This window comes from Thamnophis elegans, chromosome 7 (genome assembly GCF_009769535.1).
Source record: "Thamnophis elegans isolate rThaEle1 chromosome 7, rThaEle1.pri, whole genome shotgun sequence".
In the NCBI taxonomy this organism is placed as follows: domain Eukaryota; kingdom Metazoa; phylum Chordata; class Lepidosauria; order Squamata; family Colubridae; genus Thamnophis; species Thamnophis elegans.
This window is the reverse complement of record NC_045547.1, coordinates 80,501,795-80,526,282: the sequence shown is the minus strand read 5'-3', so window position 1 is coordinate 80,526,282 and position 24,488 is coordinate 80,501,795. Positions and strand designations below refer to the sequence as shown.

At 48.5% G+C, this 24,488-nt stretch overlaps 2 protein-coding genes across 5 annotated transcripts in view; one reads left to right on the top strand and one right to left on the bottom strand.

The window, feature by feature from the left end:
* The window catches only part of PHTF2 (putative homeodomain transcription factor 2), a 76,294-nt gene extending 57,120 nt beyond the window's left edge, over positions 1–19,174 (bottom strand). The window contains exon 1 of the mRNA XM_032221781.1: positions 18,942–19,174. The gene's annotated coding sequence lies outside the window, so the exon portion shown is untranslated. The remainder of the gene's footprint in view (positions 1–18,941) is intronic.
* Positions 19,175–19,646: 472 nt separating this feature from the next.
* Positions 19,647–23,436, top strand: TMEM60 (transmembrane protein 60). Of its 4 annotated transcripts, none has more exons than XM_032220619.1 (3): positions 19,651–19,741; positions 20,643–20,784; positions 22,783–23,436. In XM_032220619.1, the coding sequence occupies exon 3, from the start codon at positions 22,831–22,833 to the stop codon at positions 23,233–23,235; it is 405 nt and encodes a 134-aa protein (XP_032076510.1). In that variant the 5' UTR covers positions 19,651–19,741; positions 20,643–20,784; positions 22,783–22,830; the 3' UTR covers positions 23,236–23,436. The 4 variants fall into 4 exon arrangements, with proteins under 4 accessions (XP_032076507.1, XP_032076510.1, XP_032076508.1 ...); XM_032220617.1 differs by lacking the exon at positions 20,643–20,784 and adding an exon at positions 21,097–21,238 and having other exon boundaries at positions 19,656–19,741; XM_032220616.1 differs by lacking the exon at positions 20,643–20,784 and having other exon boundaries at positions 19,647–19,741.
* Positions 23,437–24,488: the final 1,052 nt, after the last annotated feature.

Sequence of the window (24,488 nt, the reverse complement as noted above, 5' to 3'; positions counted from 1 at the left end):
AGCCTTAAGACACAACACAATTCTTAACCATTGCAATACCAAAGGTATGCATATCGTACCACTTTTTCCCAAAGCATTCCAACAGGCTGTGTAAAATACCAACAAGTTGAAACAGATACAAAGAAATTGCGATGGGGCTCAAGTCTTCTCCAGGAAGTCCTCGAATTACTGCCAATATTTCTGTTGCTAAGAGAGACGTTCGTTAAGCGAGTCTGAGGCGTCCTAGAGTCACGGGATCCCTTTCAGTGACTTTCCGACAAGCAAAGTCAAGGATTTCAATGGGCCAAAATGGGGCATGACTCACTAGGGCAAATGTCTCGCTTAGCAACATTGACTTTGGGCTCAATTGTGGTCATAAGTCGAGGACTGCCTGTACTACAAAATTAAAAAGAGCATATAAAGAGTTTCACTACACCTATGTGTCAGGCGCTAGGGAAATCAGGAGATCCAGGCAGTTCAAAAAAAACTTTTTGCAGGCTTGAGTTCTCTACAAGAATCTGACCAACTAACAGTCAAAGGAAATGAGCGGGTGATAAGAAAGCCATTCAAGGTGGGATGGACTTAGATGTCTTGTGGCCACGCGGGAACTCGTGACTGACAACACGTTTGACCACCCCCACGGTCTCAACCTGGACATCTCCTACACCAGGGGTGTCAAACCCACGTCTCTCCTTGGTTAGTTAGATAATCCCTAAAGTATTTACACGCATTCATATGCACGCCTTTGCACATGAGCCGTTGAATTTTTAGTTTATTGGCGGACATGAAGTTTGTGCTGATTTATACAGCACACTTAGCAGAGGTGGCATTCAGCAGGTTTTGACCAGTTCTGGAGAACCAGTAGCGGAAATTTTGAGTAATTCAGAGAACCGGTAAATATCACCTCTGGTTGGCCACGCCCCCATCTATTCTCTGCCTCCTGAGTCCCTACTGATTGTGAGGAAATGGGGATTTTGTAGTATCCTTCCCCTGGAGTGAGGAAGGAATAGAGATTTTGCAGTATCCTTCCCCTGGAGTGAGGAGGGAATAGAGATTTTGCAGTATCCTTCCCCCAGGAGTGGGGAGGCAATGCGGATTTTGCAGTATCCTTCCCCTGGAGTAGGGAGGGAATGGAGATTTTGCAATATCCTTCCCCTGGAGTGGGGAGTGAATAGGGATTTTGCGGTATCCTTCCCCTGGAGTGGGAGGGAATGGAGATTTTGCAGTATCCTTCCCCTGTTACACCACCAAGCCATGTCCTGCCCACCAAGCCACGCCCACAGAACTGATAGTAAAAAAATTGAATCCCACCACTGACACATAGCCAGCGGTGGGATTCACTTAGGTTTACCACCGGTTGGCAACTGTGAGCGAGCGAGTGTGTGCACACCTTCCACACGGCCTTCCGCACATGTGCTTTGCTTGAGCACACGGCGTGCATGCGGAGTCAAAAATGAGGCTACACAGGAAGCTTTGAAGCCGGGGCGCGTGGACGGGCCCACTCGCAGTTCGGCACTACTGGTTCAGGCGATGCAATTCGAACCGGCTGAATACGACTTCTGCACATAACAACCTTCTCAAAGTCTCTAAGTTGTCATTCCACCAACCAAAGCCTTCTCTTAATCTACATACAGAATACTACTTCCTCCCAAAGCCTTCTCTTAATCTACATGCAGAATACTACTTCCTCCCAAAGCCTTCTCTTAATCTACATGCAGAATACTACTTCTGCACATACAGAATACTACTTCTGCACGTGACAACCTTCTCAAAGTCTCTAAGTTGTCATTCCACCCAACCGAAGCCCTCTCTTAATCTACATGCAGAATACTACTTCCTCCCCAAGCCTTCTCTTAATCTACATGCAGAATACTACTTCTGCACATACAGAATACTTCTTCTGCACATAACAACCTTCTCAGAGTCTCTAAATTGTCATTCCACTCAACCGAAGCCTTCTCTTAATCTACATGCAGAATACTACTTCTCCCAAAGCCTTCTCTTAATCTACATGCAGAGTACTACTTCTGCACATACAGAATACTACTTCTGCACATAACAACCTTCTCAGAGTCTCTAAGTTGTCATTCACCCAACCAAAGCCTTCTCTTAATCTACATGCGAATACTACTTCTGCACATACAGAATACTACTTCTGCACGTAACAACCTTCTCAAAGTCTCTTAAGTTGCCATTCCACCCAACCGAAGCCTTCTCTTAATCTACATGCATCTTAAGAGGTCAAACCGTCCTGGTAGTGGTACAATTAGTTTTTCCTAAAGTCCCAAAGACGGTTTTAATGGTACAACCAAATCCTTCTCTGCTTAAACATCCAAACACGTATTGTTTTGTTTTTCTTTCAGATCTTTAATTGCCTCCGACAATTAAAACAGTCCTGTTGACAGAGAGTTAGCCTCGGGGCCTTTTTTCGGTAGCGTTAATTTCATTCCCTAAAGATGAGTCACTTTTAATACGGAATACCAATCTGTACCGCTGAGTTCCCAATTGTTTGCCCAAAGCTTACCTGGGATTCATTCATATTTACCTGGCTCTTGTTCTGGTTAAATCCTCTGCCAAATAATTCGACAAGTCAAATGTTTAGTCAAACATTGGCGAACAAGGAAAATGTTGCGGTGTTTTCAATCCTTGCTTGGCCCGGCCGTATGTGAAGAAGTCATTACAGTTCATTTAGTGACTATTCAAAGTCACCATGGCCACGAGAACAACTGACATCGAACCACTCTCCCTTGGTCACAAAATGAAGCCAACTCCTATTTATGACAGTCGAAGCCACCACGGCGCCACAAACAAGTGACTTATGACTGTTTTTCACACTTACGACCAACAAACTATTCCCCTTGGTCACAAAATGAAGCCAACTCCTATTTATGACAGTCGAAGCCACCACGGCGCCACAAAAAGTGATTTATGTTTTTCACACTTACGACCATCGAACCATTCCCCTTGGTCAAAATGAAGCCGACTCCTATTTATGACAGTCGAAGCCACGGCGCCACAAACAAGTGACTTATGACTGTTTTTCACACTTACGACCATCGAACCATTCCCCCTTGGTCACAAAATGAAGCCGACTCCTATTTATGACAGTCGAAGCCCCACGGCGCCACAAACAAGTGATTTATGACTTTTTCCACACTTACGACCATCGAACCACCCTCTTTGGTCACATGATCAGAATGGAGGATGCTCGGTGACGGACTCCTATTTATGACGGTCGCAATGCCCTGGGGTCATGTGATCCCCCTCTGACCCAAGGGCAGTGGGGAAGTTGGATTCATTTAATAGCCGCATGACTAACTTATCCATTGCAGCGATTCACTTAACAACTGTGGCCAGACAAGTGGTAAAAAGGGGACAAAATTCACTTACCAGCTGTCTTGCTTAGCCACAGAATTGTGGTCGTAAGCCGAGGGTTATCTGTATTTCAAGAGTCACTGTACTTAATGCAAACGGAAATATCTTTCCATTCCTTTTATGAGAGTCTATTCATGATCTTAATTAGGAAACTTGGGGGGGGGAAACCTCAGAATAAGAGAGTTGGAAGGGACCTTGGAGGCCTTCTAGTCCAGCCTCATGTTCAGGAAGGAAGCCTTATATCATTTCAGCCTTATACCCTTGTTCAATCTCTTTTTAAAAGCCTCCAGTGATGCGGGAGGGAGGGAAGAGAAAAGGAAGGAAGGAAGGAAGGAAGGAAGGAAGGAAGGAAGGAAGGAAGGAGGAAGGAAAGAAGGAAGGATTGGTAACAGCATAACAGAGTTGAAGGGACCTTGGAGGTCTTCTAGTCCAACCCCTTGCTCAAGCAGGAACCGTATATCATTTCAGACAAATGGCGTCCCCTCCCTTCTCTTTTTAATTGAAAAGTTTTAATACATTTTACAAATATTTCCCCTTCCCTCCCCCACCCCAACCCTCCCTCCCCCCCAACTCCCAGAGCAAAATACAGGGTGTAAACATTTAACAATCATACACTAACATAAGCTAACTAACTATAGCTTCCTACCTCTTGTACTTTAACTCCCCTTTTATTAAACTAAATTTAGATCAGTTATAACATTCCTTGTTCATTCATAAGCTAATTGAAATTTCTTAGTCCGATATTTATTTTGAATGTGATCAATCCATCTTCTCCATTCCAATTATATTTCTCATCTGGATAGTCCTTCAAATATGCTGAGATTTTTGGCCATCTCTGCTAAATTTACTACTTTTATTTTATTTTATTTTAAACATATAAACACATCAACAAAAACATGACTTAACACAACATAGGAACAAGAAGTTCCATCCTATATCATACAGCCGTTCCGTATCGGTTTCTTTACAATTAGTGTTTTCCCTTCTATACATTTCTATCTTGCATTCATGGTCCCCTTATTTGTTATCCATTTTTATGTACAATTCTATATTTATTTATACTTAGCTATTTATAACAAAATATTGTTACCTATATTGTGTTTTATATTCTTACTGTCATTTATTTCTTGCATACAATTATAGGTATACATTCACATATATTCTTTCCCTTTGCCTCTTATTCCATTTAAAAGGTTATAATATTTGGGTTGATTTGTTTACCATCTCTAGCCCCTGTTGTAACACCACCTTATTTTCCCTAAAGAAAGAATTTACTACTTTTAATGTCCATTCTTGACCTTCTCTTCTTCAAAACCTGCAGAGTTGGGGCACCCACAACCTCTGGAGGCAAATTGTTCCACTGATTCATTGTTCTGACGGTCAGCAAATTTTTTTTTCTCCTTCGTTCACAGTAAGCTTTTTGGGCAAAGGCCACTCAAAGCAGGGGGGAGAAGATTGTTCATCCAGAACGCTAGTTAGGAAAAAGGAAAAAAAAAAAAAAAAAGACTTCCCATTCCTTCTTCGGGCTGCTTCGCCAGCAATTCCATGAATGGCAGCATTTTTGTGCCTGTACAAGTAACAGCTTTGTTAATTGATTTGAAAACCGGGATGCTAATTTCCTTGCTCTGCAATATTTAAGTCTATCCCGCTGCCGTGTTCATTATACATAGGATGCGTCAATCACTCTCGGCTAACATTCCCCCCGTCACCTGCTTTTTAATGTGTGTGTGTGTGTGTGTGTGTGTGTGTGTGTGTGATGTGTGTGTGTGCGTGTGTGATGTGTGTGTGTGTGAATTATTAATGTTGCAATCAATTTAGACGAGACAGCACAGGGATAGGAAACCCTGGTAAGAAGAAACAGATCGTATGTGGAGTTTTCAAGAAACGACAGTCTGCATTATAGGAAAGAAACGATGCATTTAAAAACGATGCATTGAGAGCCGAGGTGGCGCAGTGGTTAAGAGTGCAGCACCACAGGCTACTTTCAGCTGACTGCAGTTCTGCAGTTCGGCTGTTCAAATCTATCGGCTCAGGGTTGACTCAGCCTTCCATCCTTCCGAGGTGGGTGAAATGAGGACCAGATTGTTGGGGGCAAATGCGGCTCTGTAAACCGCTTAGAGAGGGCTGAAAGCCCTATGAAGCGGTATGTAAGTCTAACTGCTATTGCTAAAACAGTATTCGGGGACCGCGACACGGGCGGCAGGTATAAGTAGTCCTCGCTTTGCAACCGTTCATTTAGCGACGGTTCGAAGCTCTAACACAGGAGTGTCAAACTGGATTTCTTCTGGGCCGGATCAGCGCTGTAGTTCTCCCCTGCGGGCCGGATTGGGGAGGAGGGGCGGGGGATGATGGGGTGGATGCCTCTGGCAACACCATGCCAGCCAAGACAGGGCACAGAGGGGCCGTGTGAGCCCCCCACATGCACACCCACACCCTGTTTCTGGCCTGGATGGCCTCCTGCCGCATCTAGCTGGCCAAAAATGAGGATGCGGGAGGCTCTCCCTGTGCCCCATTTTCACTCTGCTGGCCAAGAAGGGCACGGGGGGGGCACGCAAGACGCTACCCACATTCTGTTTTGGCTGCCAGAAGCACTGCTGGCCAGTCCTTTTCCAGGCCAGCCCCATGGACCAGATTTAAGCACCCCGCGGGCCGGATCCGGGCCGCGGGCTTGAGTTTGACACCCCTGCTCTAATGGCACTGAAAAACGTGACTTATGCCCGTTTTATGACAGTTGCAGCATCTCCGGGGGGGGGGTTCACATGATCCTAATTCAGGCACTTGGGCAACTGGTTCATATTTATGATGGTTGCCGTTGTCTTGGGATGATGTGATTCCCCTTTCTGACTGGAAAAGATTCACTGAACGACCGTGTGGCTAACTTAACAATTGCAGCATTTCACTTAACAACTGAGCCAAGAAAATTCGTAAAACGGAGCCAGCGCTGTCGAAGACGTCTCCGTGGTCATGTGGCGACATGATTTAACGGCGAAGGCGCAGCGAACGCTGTTCCCTTCCACCAAAGGTGGTTCTATTTTTCTACTTGCATTTTTGACGTGCTTTCGAACTGCTAGGTTGGCAGAAGCTGGGACAAGTAACAAGAGCTCACCGTTATGCGGCGCTGGGGATTCGAACCGCCAAACTGCTGACCTTTCTAACCGACAAGCTCAGCATCTTAGCCACTGAGCCACCATATCCCTTTTGTTCTAAATATAAATATACCTAAATAGCTCCTTCTTGTATGTATCCAAAACCTGTTTTCAGATTAGAAAATGCTGCCAAACCTGCCAGAACTCTGTCTCCAAAAAAAGAATTCAGATTCATAGAATTTCATTGCAAAACCATCCGCAATAACAATTTTTTCTCTCATTCGGGACATATTTCGTGGCGATATATTTGCAACCTTCCTCATACAAGAACTGGGTTCGGCTAAACAAGCTGAATGCCAGGTCGTAAATTATCTAGTCATACACAAGAGGGATCTCATTCTCCGTTCACATGATCCTTTTTTTTAAGGAAATTTTGGCCAGCCCTTTTTTTGCCTGATGCCGCCCTGGAAAACATACACAATAATATTTTCCCACAGTGCCTGAAATGGTTGAATTTAAGAAATGTCACAAGAAAATAATAATAATAACCAATGGGGTAATGTAAGCTGACAGCAAAAAGGGATGATGAGTAGAAGTGGAATTTCTATATATATAACTATTATTTTTAGAAAGAGACATTCCAAATAACTTACTATTCCCATTCTTCCTGGAAAAAGAACTGTCTCTGATTGCCAAAATCCAACACACACACAGTTCAGTGTTTTGAGTGTGTCTACACATCAGGGATCAAAGGATGGAGCTTGTCTATGACAACTTGACATGGCCAATTCAACATGGCCAACTGGACATGGCTAACTGGACATGGCCAACGCGACATGGCCAACTGGACATGGCCAACTTGGCATAGTCATCTTGACATGGCCAACTTAACATGGCCAGCTCGACATGGCCAACACGACATAGCCAACATGACATGGCCAAATCAACATGGCCAATTTGGCATAGTCAACTTCACACAGCCAACATGACATGGCCAACACAACATGACCAACTTGGTATAGTCAACTTGACATGGCCAACTCAACATCGCCAGCTCGACATGGCCAACTGGACATAGCCAACATGACATGGCCAATTCAACATGTCCAACTTCACACAGCCAACATGACATGGCCAACACAACATGGCCAACTTGGCATAATCAACTTGACATGGCCAACTCAACATGGCCAGCTCGACATGGCCAACATGACATAGCCAACATGACATGACCAACTCAACATGGCCAACTTGCCATAGTCAACTGACATGGCAACTCGACATGGCCCTTTTAAATTAGTTTAAATAATTAAATCGAATTGTTGAATTGTCTCACACTGAGTTGGCCATCATGAGTTAGTTCCAGTGAATTGTCCCTACAACTAACTAGTCTGAAAGACATTTTAGTCTAATAGTCATATGGGCGTGTCTGGTTTAATGAAAGAAGGACTAGGGAAGAGATGATGGCCACATTCCAATAGTTGAGCAGCTCCTATACAAAGAGGAGGAGGTCAAACTATTTTCCAAAGCACCAAAAGGCAAGACAAGAAACAATGGATGAAACTAACCAAGGAGAGACGGCCACAATTGAGGCCAAAATGTATGTTGCTAAGCGAGACAATTATTCTGCTCTCTTTTACGGCCTTTCTTGCCACAATTATTAAGTGAATCCCTCTAGTCGTTCGTTTGGTCCCTCGGTTGTTAAGTCAGTCTGTGCTTCCTCGTTGACTTTGTTTCTCAGAAACTTGTGGCCTCAAGACACTGCAACCGTCGTAAATACGAGTCAGTGGCCAAGCCTTTGATCACATGACCATGGGAAGGCAGCAATGGTTGGATGTGTGAAAAACAGTCACAAGTTACTTTTTCCAGCGCTGTTGTAACTTTGAAAAGCCACTAAAATGAATTGTTGTAAATCAAAAATTGACCTTACATACGAAGGTCATATCTCAATCGGAGAAAGTAGAAAGAGTAGAGTAGAGTGGAGTAGGGTAGGGAGGGAATGGGGAGGGAAGAATAAGCTGGAAGGGACCTTAAAGGTCTTCTAGTCCAGCCCCCTGCTCAAGCAGGAGAACCTATACCATTTCAGACAAGTGACTGTCCAGTCTCTTCTTAAAAGCCTCCACGGTTTCTGGTGGCAAGCTGTTCCACTGATTAATTGTCCTCACTGTTAGGAAGCTGTCCTTTAATCCCAGATTGCTTCTCTCTTCGGTTAGTTTCCACCCATTTTTTCCTGTCCTGCCTCCTGGTGCAAATGGAGTTATATAGAATGAGGGACAACTGAGACAAATTGGGGGGGAAAAGAAAAGAAAAGAGCCAGCAGAAATCTACGGTTTTCAGTCAAAATTCCTGCTTCAACCAGAATAGAAAGAAGAGAAGGAGGGGGGGAATGTGACTGCTTGAATTCCTTGCTTTATAAAGGTCAAAAAACAAGAATGTTGAAGGCGTTTTAAATTCCTGAAGAACTCATTTCTGGAATTAAGGAGGAGAGACGTCCCAAATCCGATAATATCCATTGAACGAGGCCTCCGTAAATCAAAAGATAAGGGGAGGTATGAAATTAATGGAAGGAAGTCGAATGTATTGATTTTAGTAAAAGCTCTGAGCTTTGCTGTAAGCAATGCTAGAGATCCATTATTTAAGGCATTGGATTTGTCTCATTTCCAGCCTTAGAAATTGTGGGAGCTTCGTCCCTGGAAGCTTTCCAGAAGAGAATGGACTGCCCCTGTGACAAAAATGGCGCAGGTCTCCTGCTTGGGCAGGGGGTTGGACTAGATGACCTACAAGGTCCCTTCCAACTCTGTTAATCCGTATCTGTATTATTGAATGGACTACAGCGATGTTTCTCAACCTCAAGAAGGTCCAAGTGAGGGAATTCTAGGAGCTGAAGTCATATAATATGTGGGTCTCTGCATAATTTTGTATTATTTGTTTTTTGTGTATGTGTGTGTGTGTGTGTGTGTGTGTGTGTGTGTTTCTGCGATGTATATTGGAGGTGGTGAGCCTTTTGAGAGCCATATGCAGGGAAAGAGCCTCTTGATGCTGGTGAAGGAGGAGAGTGCAAAAGTTGGATTGAAACTCAACATGAAGAAAACTAAGATCATGGCATCCGGCCCTCTCAATTCCTGGCTAATAGATGGGGGAGAAATGAAAGTAATGACAGATTTTACTTTCCTGGGCTCCAAGATCACCGCAGATGGGGACTGCAGCCAAGAGGCTTGCTCCTGGGGAGGAAAGCTACGGCAAATCTAGACAGCAAACTAAAAAGCAGAGACATCACCCTGCCAATCAAAGTGTGTATAGTCAAGGCTTATGGTTTCCCCAGTTGCAATGGATGGCTGTGAAAGTTGGACCATAAGGAAGGCTGAGGCCAAAGAATGGAGGCCTTTGAATCTGGTGCTGGAGAAGAACTCCTGCATTGAGTCCCTTGGACTGCAAGGCCATCCAACCGGTCAGTCCTAGAGGAGATCCACCCTGGCTGCTCTTTAGAAGACCAGATCCTGAAGAGGAAACTCAAAGACTTTGGCCACCTAATGAGAAGGAGAAGGACTCCTTGGAGAAGAGCCTCATGCTGGGAATGATGGAGGGCAAAAGAAGAAGGGGACGGCAGAGAAGGAGGTGGCTGGATGGAGTCACCGAAGCAGCCGGCGTGAGTTTAAATGGACTCCGGAGGATGGTAGAAGACAGGAAGGCCTGGAGGAATGTCCATGGGGTCGCGATGAATCGGACACCATTTCTTTTTCTCTTCCTCCTCTCATTTCCAAGCCTTTTTCGGGTTGTTTCTGTCTCTGTTCGGCCAGTTTTCCAGTGGGAAAAAAGACACTCCATGCATCGGCCAGCTGGTCTTCGTGGGTGCTGGAAAACGGTCAAAAAACTGGCAGATTTTCGGGCTGCTTTCCCAGGCCTTTTTCGGGCTGTTTTTGGCCCAGTTCAGCCATTTCCAAGTGGGAAGACATTGTGGTGCTGGCCAGCTGGTTTTCGGGTTTCCGGAGCTCGCCACCACTGTTATATGCTGACAAGCAGCAAGAAGTTTTGATTTACATTAGTCGTTTCTTTTTCTCCGAAAAGAAAAGAAAAAAAATCAAGACTGGGGATTGCCCCGAAAGGATCACCGTGAGGAGTTCTGGATGGCGGCAAAAGTAGAGAAGTAGAGAAGAGCCGAGGTGGCGCAGTGGTTAGGGTGCAGTACTGCAGGCCACTTCAGCTGACTGCTAACTGCAGTTCGACGGTTCAAATCTCACCGGCTCAAGGTTGACTCAGCCTTCCATCCTTCCAAGGTGGGTGAAATGAGGACCCAGATTGTTGGGGGCGATATGCTGACTCTGTAAACCGCTTAGAGAGGGCGGAAAGCCCTATGAAGCGGTATATAAGTCTAACTGCTATTGCTATTGCTATAGAGAAAAGTCATATCATATCACCATATCATATATGGTGGACTTGTAAAAAGTCAAAGCATTTTGGATAAAATATGGTGGATTATTCAAAATATTCTTAAAAAGAGGATAAAGTTTACTCCTCAGTTGTTCTTGTTAGGTATAATTATAGATTGTACAGTTATAGAGACTAATTTGATTCTGAATTTAACAACGGCTGCGAGATTGCTGGTGGCGCAGTACTGAAGAAGAAGAAGAATTGCCTACTATTCAAGAATGGATGTTAAAAGTAACAAACTTAGCAGAGATGGCTAAAATCTCAGCATACTTGAAGGACCATTCGGATGAGAAATACAAGTTGGAATGGAGAAGATGGACTGATTATATTCAAAATAAATATGGGACTAAGAAATTTCAGTTAGCTATGAATGAATGAACAAGGAATGTTACAATTTATCTACAGTTAGTTTACAAAGGGAGTTAAAGTATAAGTGAAGGTACGATGCATGATTGCTAAATGTTTATACCCTGTATTTGCTCTGGGAGGTTGGGGGGGGAGGGGATGGGATTGGGATGGGGGGGAGGGGATGTGGGATTGGGGGGGGAGGGAGGGAAGGGGAAAGGTATAATTGTAAAACTTATTAAAACTTTTAATTCAAAAAAAAGTAGAGAAAAGTCTACGGAGGAAATTTTCCAACCACAGAAGAAAACGGAGCTTCTAAGAACTCCAGTCCAGGGAAGGAGGAACTGAGAGCATTAAAAATGGAGGGGGAAAGGGGAAGAGGCTTAGGCAGCTGTGGATGAAAGGATGGGAATGGTCAGGATATGAGAAGTTAGCACCCACCCCTCTCCTTGGAAAAATGAGATATTTTAGGAAATATTAAAAGGGCAGAATATTTCCCCTAAAAGGGAGGCAGAAACACACCTTTGTCAATGGGTCACTAAGGCCTGAGCCAGCCTATTCTACATAACAAAGTTCTACCTCCTTCAGGCAGAGCCATAATAGGAATCCCAAAGCCCTTTCATTACATCATCACCCCACAAGAGTCAACCAAGCTTGGGACTCAGGGCAGCCTTCAGAATTGCCCCTGCATGGCCCCATCGGAGCCTGAACCAATCGAATACAGCTCAGATGCAAAAGCCCAACAGAGGGCATAAATCCAGGCACTTTCAGCATCTCTTCAATTTTTTTTTCCCTTTGCCCAACATCTTCAAGGCGTGCGATCCTGTCCGCCATTAAGACCATCTTTCCAGCCAACTTCCGTGAATCCAGTGTCTTTTCCCCCACTTGGACCTGAACCCAGGGGACATTTCTTCCAACAAGGACAAAAGAGGGAGAGATGTACTCTAGATCCGCAGAGGGAGCAAGAGGGGGAATGTGGAGTGAGAAGGGGCCGAAGGGTTGAAACGGCGAAGTGTAATGGGTAGAGCTTTCCATTTTGAAAAGAAAAATATCTTCAGACAGAGGAGGAGGAAGAGAAAGAAGAAAGAGGGAAGAAGGGGGGGAGGAGAGGAGGAAGAAGAAGAGGAAGAAGGAGGAGAGAAAGAAGAGGAGGAGATGAAGGAGGAGAAGGAATAGGGAAGAGGAAGAAGCAAAGAAAAGGAGGAGGAGAGGAGAAGGAGGAAATGAAGAAGAGGAGGAGAAGGAGGAGGAGAAGGGAGAAGAAAAAGAAATATAATGGTGGTAGTCAAGGAGGGAGGAAAGAAAGAGGAGAGGAGGAGGAGGAGGAGGAGGAGGAGAAGAAGAATGGTGGTAGAGAAAGAGGAAGAGGAGGAGAAGGAGAGGAGGGGGGAGGAGGAGGAGGGGGGGAGGAGGAGAAGGAGGAGGAGAAGAAGAAGAAGAAGAAGAAGGGTGGAGAGGAGAGAAGGAGGAAGAAGATGAGAAGGAGAGGAGGAGAGGAGAGGAGAGAGAGAAGAATAATAATGGTGGGTAGGGAGGAGGAGGGGAGGAAGAAGAGAGGAGGAGGAGGAGGAGAAGAGGGAAGAGAGGGGGGGGGGGACGGGAAGGAGAGGGGAAAGAGGAGGAGGAGGGGGGGGGGGGGGAAGGGGGGGGAAGAGGAAGAAGAAGAGGAGGAGGAGGAGGGCGGAAAAGAGGAGGAGGGCGGAAGGGAGGAGGAGGAGGAAGAGGAGGAAGATGAAGATGAAGAACAAGAAGAGGAGGAGGAGGAGAAGAGGAAGAGGAGGGGAAGGGGAGGAGGAGGGGAGGAGAAGGAGGAGGAGGAGAAGAAGAAGGAGAAGAAGAAGAAGAAGAAGAAGAAGAAGAAGAAGAAGAAGAAGAGAAAAGAAGAAGAAGAAGAAAAGGTGGTAGAGAAGGAGGAAGAGGATGAAAAAGGAGAGGGGGGGAAGGGGAGAAGGAAGGAGGAGAAGAGAGAAGAAGGACAACAACAACAAACAACCAACTTTCAAACCCTTATCTACCTCACATGCACATATGTAAAATTTTCCCAGGATGGTTAGACGGATAATTTTTTTCTCAATTCCCTACAGAAAATCCACTTATTGAGTCTTCTTGAATCCTTGCAAAACGTAAGGCAAAACAAAGCTCCATAACTAAACAGCAACCGAAATGTACATCAATGATATTGAAGGGCCCTTAAGCCAGGGGGAAATTCCTGCCGACCACCTCAGTCTGTCTTCATGTCATCCGATAGAATCGAGAGATGGCATTTTTGAGCCCCACCTGGCATGTAACAACTATAATAACCCTCTCTGGACATTTATTTACACTCCCAACTTTACGGATCCTTTCTTTCCCTCGTTGTCTCTCAACGTCCGGCTATGAACAGCCCAATATGATCGCTGAAAGAAAACACGGTTTTAAGAAAGAAAAAAAACGTTCCTTCCTTTTAATTTTCACAATTAATTCTCTCCATCCTTCTCAAAAACTGTCCGACTTCCGTCTTGAGCCCGATAATGCACAAAAAATAATAATAATAATTCCGCCACCTTTTCGCACCGTCTGTGAGTTCACGAAGCTGAAATTACCTGCGCATCATTAAACAATGCCCTGGAACTACAGGTCCTCGTTTTCATGCCTTTTCCCTGCTCTTCTCTGCGCTTTCAAAAAAATCCAGCTTTTGAAAACTATTATTATAAAGGTTCTTCAAAAGAAGAATTAAGCATTCTGCCAGGCCCGTTAGCCTCAACGTTGCCGTATTTCTGCTTTGCAGAATTTCACATTTCCTTCGGTTAAAAGCTGTCACCAGTCCAGCGATAAGCATCTTGGCTACACACAAACACACACAACACACACACACACACACACACACACATTGATCTCCTTTTCAGCTTTGGCTCTGTTGAAGCTTTAGTCTACTCAGATTGTGTTTTCTAAATGACTTCTTTAGCCATGCAATAACTAGAGGGGCATCTCCCGATTAGGAAACTTTATTTCTAGCCCTCAAACTTTTGGCGAAGTTTCTGTAGGCTGCAGCTTCCGTGACCCGTTCAAAACCGCGGTCCACTAAAGCGCGCCCAATCAAAGCGCGTACGTGACTCATCAGCAGCGCGACAAATAAAATTAAAAATAAATTAAATTAAAATTAAATTAAATTAAAGCAAGCTAATTCACGTAAAGGTAAGGGTTAGGTTTAGGGTTAGTGTTAAGGGTTAGGGTTACGTTAAGCGTTAGGGTTAGGTTTAGGGTTAGGTTAGGGTTAGCGTTAGGTTAGCGTTAGGTTAAGGGTTAGGGTTAGGTTTAGGGTTCGGTTAAGGGTTAGGCTTAGGGTTAGTTTTAGGGTTAGGTTTGGGGGGGTTAGGTTTAGATTACGCGTTAATTTTAAGTTTACCGCTCACCAGCGTGCTGTTTTCGTCGCACTGTGATGACGTCACGTACCCACTTTCGTCGAGCGCGCTTTACTCTACCGCGGTTTTGTGGTAGAACCCCAGCTTCCCCCCCCCGCCGCCCCCAAGTTGGATTTTTGATCTTTCCAAAAGGACCTGAGGGTAGGGACAAGAAGCAATGGATGGAAAACTATCAAGGAGAGGAGCAACCTAGAACTAAGGAGGAATTTCCTGACAGCGGGAACAATTAATTGGTGGAACAACTTGCCTCCAGAAGTTGTGATGATCCACACTGGAAGTTTTTAAGAAGAGACCGGACAGTCATGGTCTGAAGCAGTGGTGGGTTTCAAAAAATGTTTGGAACCCTCTTCTGTAGGTGTGGCCTGCTTTCCGGGTCCACTGGTGGAACCTCTTTAACTGGTTCGGTAGATTTGGCGAACCGGTTCTACCGAACCAGTGCGAACCGGTAGAAACCCACCTCTGGTCTGAAGTGGTAGAGGGTCCCCTGCTTGGGGGCTGGACTAGAAGACCTCCAAGGTGGAACAGCTTGCCTCCAGAAGTATTCTGACCCAGCTCCCGAACACGACAAAAAAAGTTAACTCAAAGATTCCTTTATTAGGAGTTCCAGGAGCCCCGGCAAAAAGTTTCTCTCTCATCGTAGGCCAGTGGTCCTCAACCTTCCCAATGCCGCGGCCCTTATTACAGTTCCTCATGTTGTGGTGACCCCCAACCATAAAATTGGTGTCTCCGTTCCTCCGACTACCGAAATATGAGATTCCGATGTCTTAGGCGACCCCTGTGAAAGTCCGAAAGTGTCTGCTACATCTATTCATCTCTTACCCACTGTCTTTTTATCCCTAGGATGAGGCTTCACTCTTCTGTCCCAAGGACCGGCCCATAGATTTCCACTGCTCTCCTCTCCTTCTGCCTTCTGTGCATCCACACATCAGACACTGGATCCAGCTGTTCCTCCCCTTCCTCATCAGCCACCTCCAGTTCTGGGGGCTGTTGACTCTCCAACTGAGGGCTGACGGACAGCCCAGGCTCCGCCTCCCCCCCCCTCTCTCTCTCCCCCCTCCCTCTCCCTCTCTCTGTCAGCTCTAGTTCCTCTTCCCCCTCAAAGCTCCAGGTTGCCTTGATGCTGACCCTGACTCCCACACCTCTTTCTCCTCCTCTGACTTGGCTGCTGGAGGGGCCGGCGGCCAACCACAAGAAATCGTGGCTACTCCATCACTGGAGGTTATAAGAGGAGATTGGATAACTCTTTGTCTGAATGGTTTTGGCACTCGCTCCCGAAAAGAAGCTCCGGGTGCGGCCAAATGGAGACACGGTCTCAGGAGGCATCACCCAACATCTTGCTTAATCGGCTCACTGAAATAACCCCTGTCCTGCTTTCACCCAAACCAGGGCTGTTTGCATCACCATAATCACCATTTTCTCCTTACTCCAGAGCATTGTAATTAGTTCTGTTTTGCTATCTCTCTCTCTCTGGTTTTTTTTAAAAATCTGAAGTGGGAACCGTAGGGTGCCCAAAACACAAGCGATCCACTCAAAATCAGCCAGAAGGAAGACGAACCAGTGGATTTTCCACCGGGATCTACCTGTCAGCTTAATTCAGTTTAGCATGCTGAATTAAATCTTGAATTACTCAGGGCTGCTTCCCTGGGAAGGATCCAAGCAGGTGGGTTTTCTGCAAGTGTAGAAAAGCTGCTAGGGGGGGTGGTCCTGACTGTGCCCCTCCCCTGTTCCATCGCCCTGCAAGGGGGCAAAGCAGCTGAGACCCCTCCCCTTGTAGATTGAGGGGAGCTCCCTCCCTGGGAGGGGGCCAAGCAGCAAAAACCTTCCCGGGGGGGGGGGATCTTTGCTGTTTCATCCCTTCCTACTTGGCAAGGAAGTCGAGACCCCCCACTCTTTTACTGAGGGCTTAGAGCCCCCACCTGACTTTGCATGGGTTCCAAAACCTCCCTGAGGGGGGACCAAACAGATCCAATCCTACGGGGGGGGGGGATTGCAAGCCCCCTCCTCACCTGCGCCCTCCCCTCCTATCTCCCTGCAAGGGGGCAAGGAAGCTGAGACCCCCTTTTGGGGGAGGGAAGAGTCAGAGCCCCCACTTTTAACTCCTGAATCCACCTCCCTCCGAGGGGACCCAGCAGCAGAGATCCAGCCCTAAGGGAGTGCACAGAGCCCCTCCTCACCTGTGCCCTCCCTCCTCCCCTCCCTACAGGGGGTAAAAAGCAAGCAAGATCCAGCCCAGAGCCCCCTCCTCACCTGTGCCTTCCCTCTGCCCTCCCTGCAATGGGGGCAAAGCAACCGAGACCCCTTTCTAGAGATCTAGCCCAGAGACCCCTCCTCACCTGTGCCTTCCCTCTTCTTTCCCTTAGGAGGGGGGAGGGGGGCAGAGCAGTCGGGACCTTTCTAGGAGAGCCCAGAGACCCCTCCTCACCTGCGCCCTCCCCTCCTCCCTCCCTGCCGGGGGCAAAAGCAGCAAAGACCCTTTCTAGAGATCCAGCCCAGAGCCCCTCCTCACCTGCGCCCTCCCCTCTCCCTCCCTGCCAGGGGGCAAAAGCAGCAAAGACCCCTTTCTAGAGATCCAGCCCAGAGACCCCTCCTCACCTGCGCCCTCCCCCTCCTCCCTCCCTGCAAGGGGGCAAAAGCAGCAAAGACCCTTTCAGAGATCCAGCCCAGAGCCCCCTCCTCACCTGCCCCTCCCCTTCCCTGCAAGGGGGCAAAAGCAGCAAAGACCCCTTTCTAGAGATCCAGCCCAGAGCCCCTCTCACCTGCGCCCTCCCCTCCTCCCTCCCTGCAAGGGGGCAAAAGCAGCAAAGACCCCTTTCTAGAGATCCAGCCCAGAGACCCCCTCCTCACCTGTGCTTCCCCTCCTCTTTCCCTTAGGGGGGGGGAGGGGGGCAAAGCAGTCGAGACACCTTTCTAGGAGAGCCCAGAGACCCCTCTCACCTGCGCCCTCCCCCTCCTCCCCTGCAAGGGGGCAAAAGCAGCAAAGCCCCCTTTCTAGAGATCCAGCCCAGAGCCCCCTCCTCACCTGCGCCCTCCCCCTCCCCCTCCTGCAAGGGGGCAAAAGCAGCAAAGACCCCTTTCTAGAGATCCAGCCCAGAGACCCCTACTCAACCGCGCCTCCCCTCCTCCTCCCTGCAAGGGGGCAAAAGCAGCAAAGACCCTTTTAGAGATCCAGCCCAGAGACCCCCACTGTGCCTTCCCCTCTTTCCCTTAGGAGGGGGGGAGGGGGGCAAAGCAGTCGAGACACCTTTCTAGGAGAGCCCAGAGCCCCCTCTCACCTGCGCCCCCCTCCTCCCTCCCTGCAAGGGGGGCAAAAGCAGCAAAGACCCCTTTCTAGAGATCCAGCCCAGAGCCCCCTCCACCTGCGCCCTCCCCTCCTCCCTCCCTGCAAGGGGGCAAAAGCAGCAAAGACCCCTTCTAGAGATCCAGCCCAGAGACCCTCCTCACCTGTGCCTTCCCTCTTCTTCCCTTAGGAGGGGGGAGGGGGGCAAAGCAGTCGAGACACCTTTCTAGGAGAGCCCAGAGCCCCTCCTCACCTGCGCCCTCCCCTCCTCCTCCTGCCAGGGGGCAAAAGCAGCAAAGACCCTTTCTAGAGATCCAGCCCAGAGCCCCTCCTCACCTGCGCCCTCCCCTCCTCCCTCCCTGCAAGGGGGCAAAAGCAGCAAAGACCCCTTTCTAGAGATCCAGCCAGAGCCCCCTCACCTGCGCCCTCCCCCTCCTCACTCCCTGCCAGGGGGCAAAAGCAGCAAAGACCCCTTCTAGAGATCCAGCCCAGAGCCCCTCCTCACCTGCGCCCTCCCCCTCCTCCCTCCTGCAAGGGGGCAAAAGCAGCAAAGACCCCTTTCTAGAGATCAGCCCAGAGCCCCCTCACCTGCGCCCTCCCCCTCCTCCTCCCTGCAAGGGGGCAAAAGCAGCAAAGACCCCTTTCTAGAGATCCAGCCCAGAGCCCCTCCTCACCTGCGCCCTCCCCCTCCTCCCTCCCTGCAAGGGGGCAAAAAGCAGCAAAGACCCTTTCTAGAGATCCAGCCAGAGACACTCCTCACTGCGCCCTCCCTCCTCCCCCCTGCCAGGGGCAAAAGCAAAAGCAGCAAAGACCCTTTCTATAGAGAGGGGGGGCATGCAACCCCCCTCCTCTGCCGGCATGCAACGACGCCCCCCTTCCTCCCTCCCCTCCCCAGTCACGTCGCCCTCCTCCAAGGACACAGACCCCCCCCCACTCAAATCCTGGCTTTGCATCCTCCCTCCTCCTCTCCCGGCGGCAATCAGCCCCCCCCCACCTACCAGACCCCTTCCCCTCCCAGCTGAAAAGCGGGGTGGGGAGGGGGGCACTCACCGGTCCTTCGCTGGCTGGCAGGCGAGGGGCGGGGGGAGGAAGAAGACTCCCCACCCCTGAAAAAAAAATGAACCTCTGCAGAGCGGAAAAGGGGCAGCGGGAGCAGCGCGTGGTGGTGGGGGTGCACGCGCGCGCGGCTCCCGAGACGGGGGAGGGCAAGAGAGGGAGGGAGAGAGGGAGGGGGGGAAGGAAAAGCCGCGGCAGCAGCAACAGCGCGCCGCCGTGGGAGGACGGTCGTGCCAATCTGGGCTCTGCTGACCCGCCCCCTTGCTCCCTCCTCCTCCTCCCCGTGGGCGGAGCGAAAGGAGGGCCCCGCGGCGCGCCAGGCTCGAAAAAATCCCCTCACGTGACCCGAAAGTCTCCTTTCGCTGATGGGCGAGACGTCGTCCGGGGGCGGGGAGGGGAGGGGAGAGAGAAAGGGGCGCGGCCTCAAAGCGCTCAGGCTTGGCTGGCTTGACGTGATTGACGGGCGCGCGGCGAAACCATCCAAAGGGAAATGACAGCTCCGGCGGGGGCGGGTGAGGGCGGGACTTCAGAGAAAACGATTCTTGATAGGCACGCTGGACTGCCCGAATAGGGCAACACAGGGGAGGAAGGCCCCGCGCGGGAATGACAGGCAGCGCTCCAGCCGATGAGAACGGCGGAAACGAACCGAGACCGGCCAATGGGGAGAGATGCGTGGTGGATTGGGGGGGGTGGGGGGGACTCTCTGTCTCTCTCTTCTCGCTGGTCAGGCGGGCCCGGCAGGTGCCGTCCTAGAGCGGCGTCGCTTGGCGGGCGCCCATGGGGTCCTGAGGCGGGTAAGTAACGGCCTTTCCCGCCTTTTCGGGGCTCTGGAGACGAGGCCGGGGAGGGCCGGTCGGCCTTGCTTTGCCTTTCGCCGCCGCGGGGCCCAGGCCGGGCTCGGAGACCTTCCTCCGGAGCCTCCCTGGAGCGGCCTCGGGCCTCTATGCGGTGGTTGTGGTCGGTGGGGGTGAGCGGCGTGGACGGCGGGGAGGGAAGAGCTGCGTTGTGTGGAAAGGCCGAAGGGGTTTTTTTATGGGGGGGGGAACAGCTTTGTTTGCCCCTGCGACTCTGGAGCCCCTTTTCGGCCTTTTAGCAAAAAGGCCCAGCGCTCCCGGGAGCCCTGATGATGTTCCCTAGTTGGGTCACGCAACGTCCGCCAAGAGAACAAGCCAGCTCAGAAAGGATCAAGGACCCCGACAGTCCTCCTCATTGCAAATCCCACTCCCTCCTAGCACTCCTGATGGTGTTCCCTAGTTGGGTCGTGAGACGTCTTCAGGAAAAACCCCAAGTTCAGAGAGCACCAAGGACCCCACAATCCTCCTCCTTCCACCCCACAACTTCCGCTCCCTCCTGGCATTGGTGACGTTACCTAGCTGGGTAAGGAAACGTCTTCGAGACAAATCGCCCTACAGTCCCCCCTTCCCCTCTACAAGCTCCACTCCCTCCAAACACTGATGAGGTTACCTAGTTGGGTAATGAAATGCCTGCAAGAAAACAGTCAAGCTCAGAGAGGACCAAGGACCTCCATAGTCATCGTCCTCTTCCCTCTCCTCCTCCTCCACTCTGCAAACCTCCCTCCCTAGTAGCACTGATGATGTTACCTAGTTGGGTATTGTAATGCCTGCAAGAAAACCATCAAGCTCATAGAGCACAAAGGACACCACATTATTTTCTCCTCCTCCTCCTCCCTTCTAGCACTGATGGTGTTCCCTAGTTGGGTCATGAAACGTCTTCAGGAAAAACTCCAAGTTCAGAGAGCACCAAGGACCCCACAATCCTCCTCCTTCCACTCCACAACTTCCGCTCCCTCCTGGCATTGGTGACGTTACCTAGCTGGGTAAGGAAACGTCTTCAAGACAAATCGCCCCTACAGTCCCCCTTCCCCTCTACAAACCCATTCCCTCCAAACACTGATGAGGTTACCTAGTTGGGTAATGAAATGCCTGCAAGAAAACAGTCAAGCTCAGAGAGGACCAATGAGCTCCATAGTCATCGTCCTCTTCCCTCTCCTCCTCCTCCACTCCCCAAACCTCCCTCCCTAGTAGCACTGATGATGTTACCTAGTTGGGTAATGTAATGTCTGCAAGGAAAACCATCAAGCTCATAGAGCACAAAGGACACCACATTATTTTCTCCTCCTCCCTTCTAGCACTGATGGTGTTCCCTAGTTGGGTCGTGAAACGTCTTCAGGAAAAACTCCAAGTTCAGAGAGCACCAAGGACCCCACAATCCTCCTCCTTCCACTCCACAACTTCCACTCCCTCCTGGCATTGGTGATGTTACCTAGCTGGGTAAGGAAACGTCTTCGAGACGAATCACCTAAGCACACAGAGTATTGAGGACCCTACAGTCCCCCTTCCCCTCTGCAAACCCACTCCCTCCAAACACTGATGAGGTTACCTAGTTCGGTAATGAAATGCCTGCAAGAAAACCACCAAGCTCATAGAGCACAAAGGACCCCAGTCTTCCTCCTCCTCCACCTCTCCACAAATCCCACTACTTTCTAGCACTGATGCTGTTACCTAGTTGGGTGATGAAATGTCTGCAAGAAAACAGTCAAGCTCAGAGAGCCCCAAGGGCCTCCATAGTCCTCCACCACCACCCCTCCTTCTCCTCCCCTTTTCCCCTTGTAGCACTGATGATGTTACCTAGTTGAGTCACGAAATGTCTGCCAGAAAACTAACAAGCTCAAAGGATCAGGGACCCCCAAAGCCACCATCCTCCTCCACAAATCCCACTCTCTTTTATACCCCTGATGGTGTTACCTAGTAGGGTAATGAAATGTCTGGAAGAAAACCACCAAGCTCAGAGAGCACCAAGGACCCCACAGTTTTCGTCCTCAACCCCCACTCCCTTCAAGCACTGATGCTATTACCTACTTGGGTAATGCACCATCTGCAAGAAGACCAGTAAACTCAGAGGGCTCAAAGGACCCCCTTAGTCCCCCTCCTCAAACCCCACTCCCTCCTAGCACTCCTGATGATATTCCCTTGTTTGGGTCATGCAAATTCTTCAAGAAGACTATGAAGCTCAGAGAGCACAGAGGACCACACAGTCTTCCTCATCATCATCTTCAAACCCCACTCCCTTCTAGTCCTTATGCTATTACCTAGTTGGGCAATGAAACGTATACAAAGCCACCAAGCTCAGAGAGCACCAAGGATACCAAAGTCCTCCCGCTCCCTACTCTTCCTTTCCACAAACCCCCACTCCCTTCTAGCACTGATGCTGGTGCAACATCAGCACTGTCAAACTATTTACTAATAGTTTGCATTACTATTACTATTCATCTTCTCATCGTTCCTATCACCCATCTCCTCCCACTTAGGACTGCAGGAGTGTAACTTTGCTGCTTGTATCCTTATGATTTATATTGACTCTTAGTATGATTTGATGGCTTATTTGTACCCTATGTCTATCATTAAATGTTGTACCTTATGATTCGTGACAAATGTATTTTTTATTTTATATACACTGAGAGCTTATGGACCAAAGGCAAATTCCTTGTGTGTCCAATCACACTTGACCAATAAAGAATTCTATTCTTATTCTATTCATTGTCCTATTCTATTCACTATTCTATTCTCTATTTTTCTTCTCCCTCCCCTCCCTTTCTATTCTATTCTATATTCTATTCTCTCCAGTGCAAATGAATTAAATGGAACAAGTAGAAATTTCCCATTCGGTTTTACAGAACTCATAAAATTCCTTGTTCACGTTATCCCCTGGTTTCTGTTTTTTGAAAAATAGCAAAAGCTTAATGGCGGAAACATGCAGAATGTCTTTTTATATGCTTTTACCCATCACCTTATTTTTTTTTCCCCTTTTATTCTAGGGTGTTCTCTTTTTCTGTTTTGGCTACTGACCTACCAAGGCTGTTTAAATGAGAATGTCCTTGGCCCAGAGAGTGCTACTCACATGGCTCTTTACGTTGCTCTTCCTGATCATGTTGGTGTTAAAACTGGATGAAAAGGCTCCCTGGAACTGGTTTCTCATATTTATCCCGGTTTGGATCTTTGATACCATCCTCCTAGTGATGATCATCGTGAAAATGGCTCGCCGTTGCAAGTCCGGCTACGATCCTCGCAACGGTTCTCAGAACCTCAAGAAAAAGGCTTGGTACCTTACGGCGATGCTTCTGAAGCTGGCTTTCTGCCTCGCTCTGTGCGCGAAACTGGAACAATTCACCGCCATGAAACTTTATTACGTCTTTATTCCCCTTTGGATTCTGCTCATTGGAGGGATGATAGAACTGGGCTATAATATTTTCTATGTAAGGAGGGACTAAACTTCCCCCCCCTCCCCCAACATTCTTGAGATTCAACATTTTTTTTTTCCAATAACACCGTAATGAGCTTTACCGCCTCTAAAAGGAATGATTTCAAATAGGCATTTGCTCTGCAAGTTGTTAGACGTGGTTCTTCGGTATGCGAAGCGGGGCCATCTGATCTCCATGTATATAATGTAAATAAAACAACCTCATATTTTCTGTGGTTTCTACATTTTAAGTTCTTGGCCTCCGACGGGTCTAGCGAGCGAGTCACGGGACACAAATTTGCAATTACACAGCCGTACGCCAGAAACCTTACTATTTCTGCTGTTGTCTTCAGCAATTCTACTCGGGTTCACCGTCTTTCCAATGTGTACAAATGCCACAGGTTAATAATTCTGGTAATGAAATCTGCGCTTCTTCGGGGCATCCAAATTGCGGAAGGCGGTTTTAAAAAGGGTATCCAAGAAGATGAACAAATTCTTGCAGATAATCAAAAAAAATAACAGTAAAATGAGAATTGGGAGGGGAAGGGGAGGAGAAGGGAAAGAGGAAACTCTAGGATAAATGGGAAAAGTCAGCCCTTTTGGTGCAGTAGAATAAGGCAACTACATACAATCTCAACTTTTTAAAGGTAAAGGCTTCCCCTGGCTGGTTATCTCCGACTGAAGGGTATGGTGCTCCATTTCTGTTTCTTGGCCGAGGGAGCCAGCATTGTCCAAAGACATTTTCCATGGTCCCCTGGCCAGCGTGGCTGTATGCCAAAGGTGCACAGAATGCCGTTCCCTTCCCACTGAAGTAGTATCTATTTGTCTACTCGCATTTGCATCCTTTTCAAAGAGTGGTACGGTAGCCTAGGCGCGGAGCTCTCGCCTCACAAACAGGAGGCTGTGAATTCAATCCTAGGTAGAGGCAGATATTTCTCTCTCTCGGCACAATGAGAATATATCTGCTGAACAAAGCTCCCCATTGGCAACAGGAAGGGCATCCGGCCAGTAAACACTCAGCTCCATTCAGTTGCCCAGACTCCACCCCGCAAGGGATTATGGGGGTCGTTAAAAGGTAAATTTGCATTCTTTCAAACTACTAGGGGGGCAGGAGCGGAGGCAAAGAACGGGAGCTCACCCCAGCATACAGAGCTCGGGTCTCAAACCTGGCAGCTTTCCACCTGGCAAGCATCCTTTTGCATACAATCAACCAACTCCATAATATGGTTGATGCTAGCAGCATTAGATATCAAGCACGTCTTCCGATACAAAATACTACAATGT

Bases quoted from the DNA above. Each gene is read 5' to 3' on its own strand.
- TMEM60 (XM_032220616.1), top strand. From the start codon at position 22,831: ATGAGAATGTCCTTGGCCCAGAGAGTGCTACTCACATGGCTCTTTACG.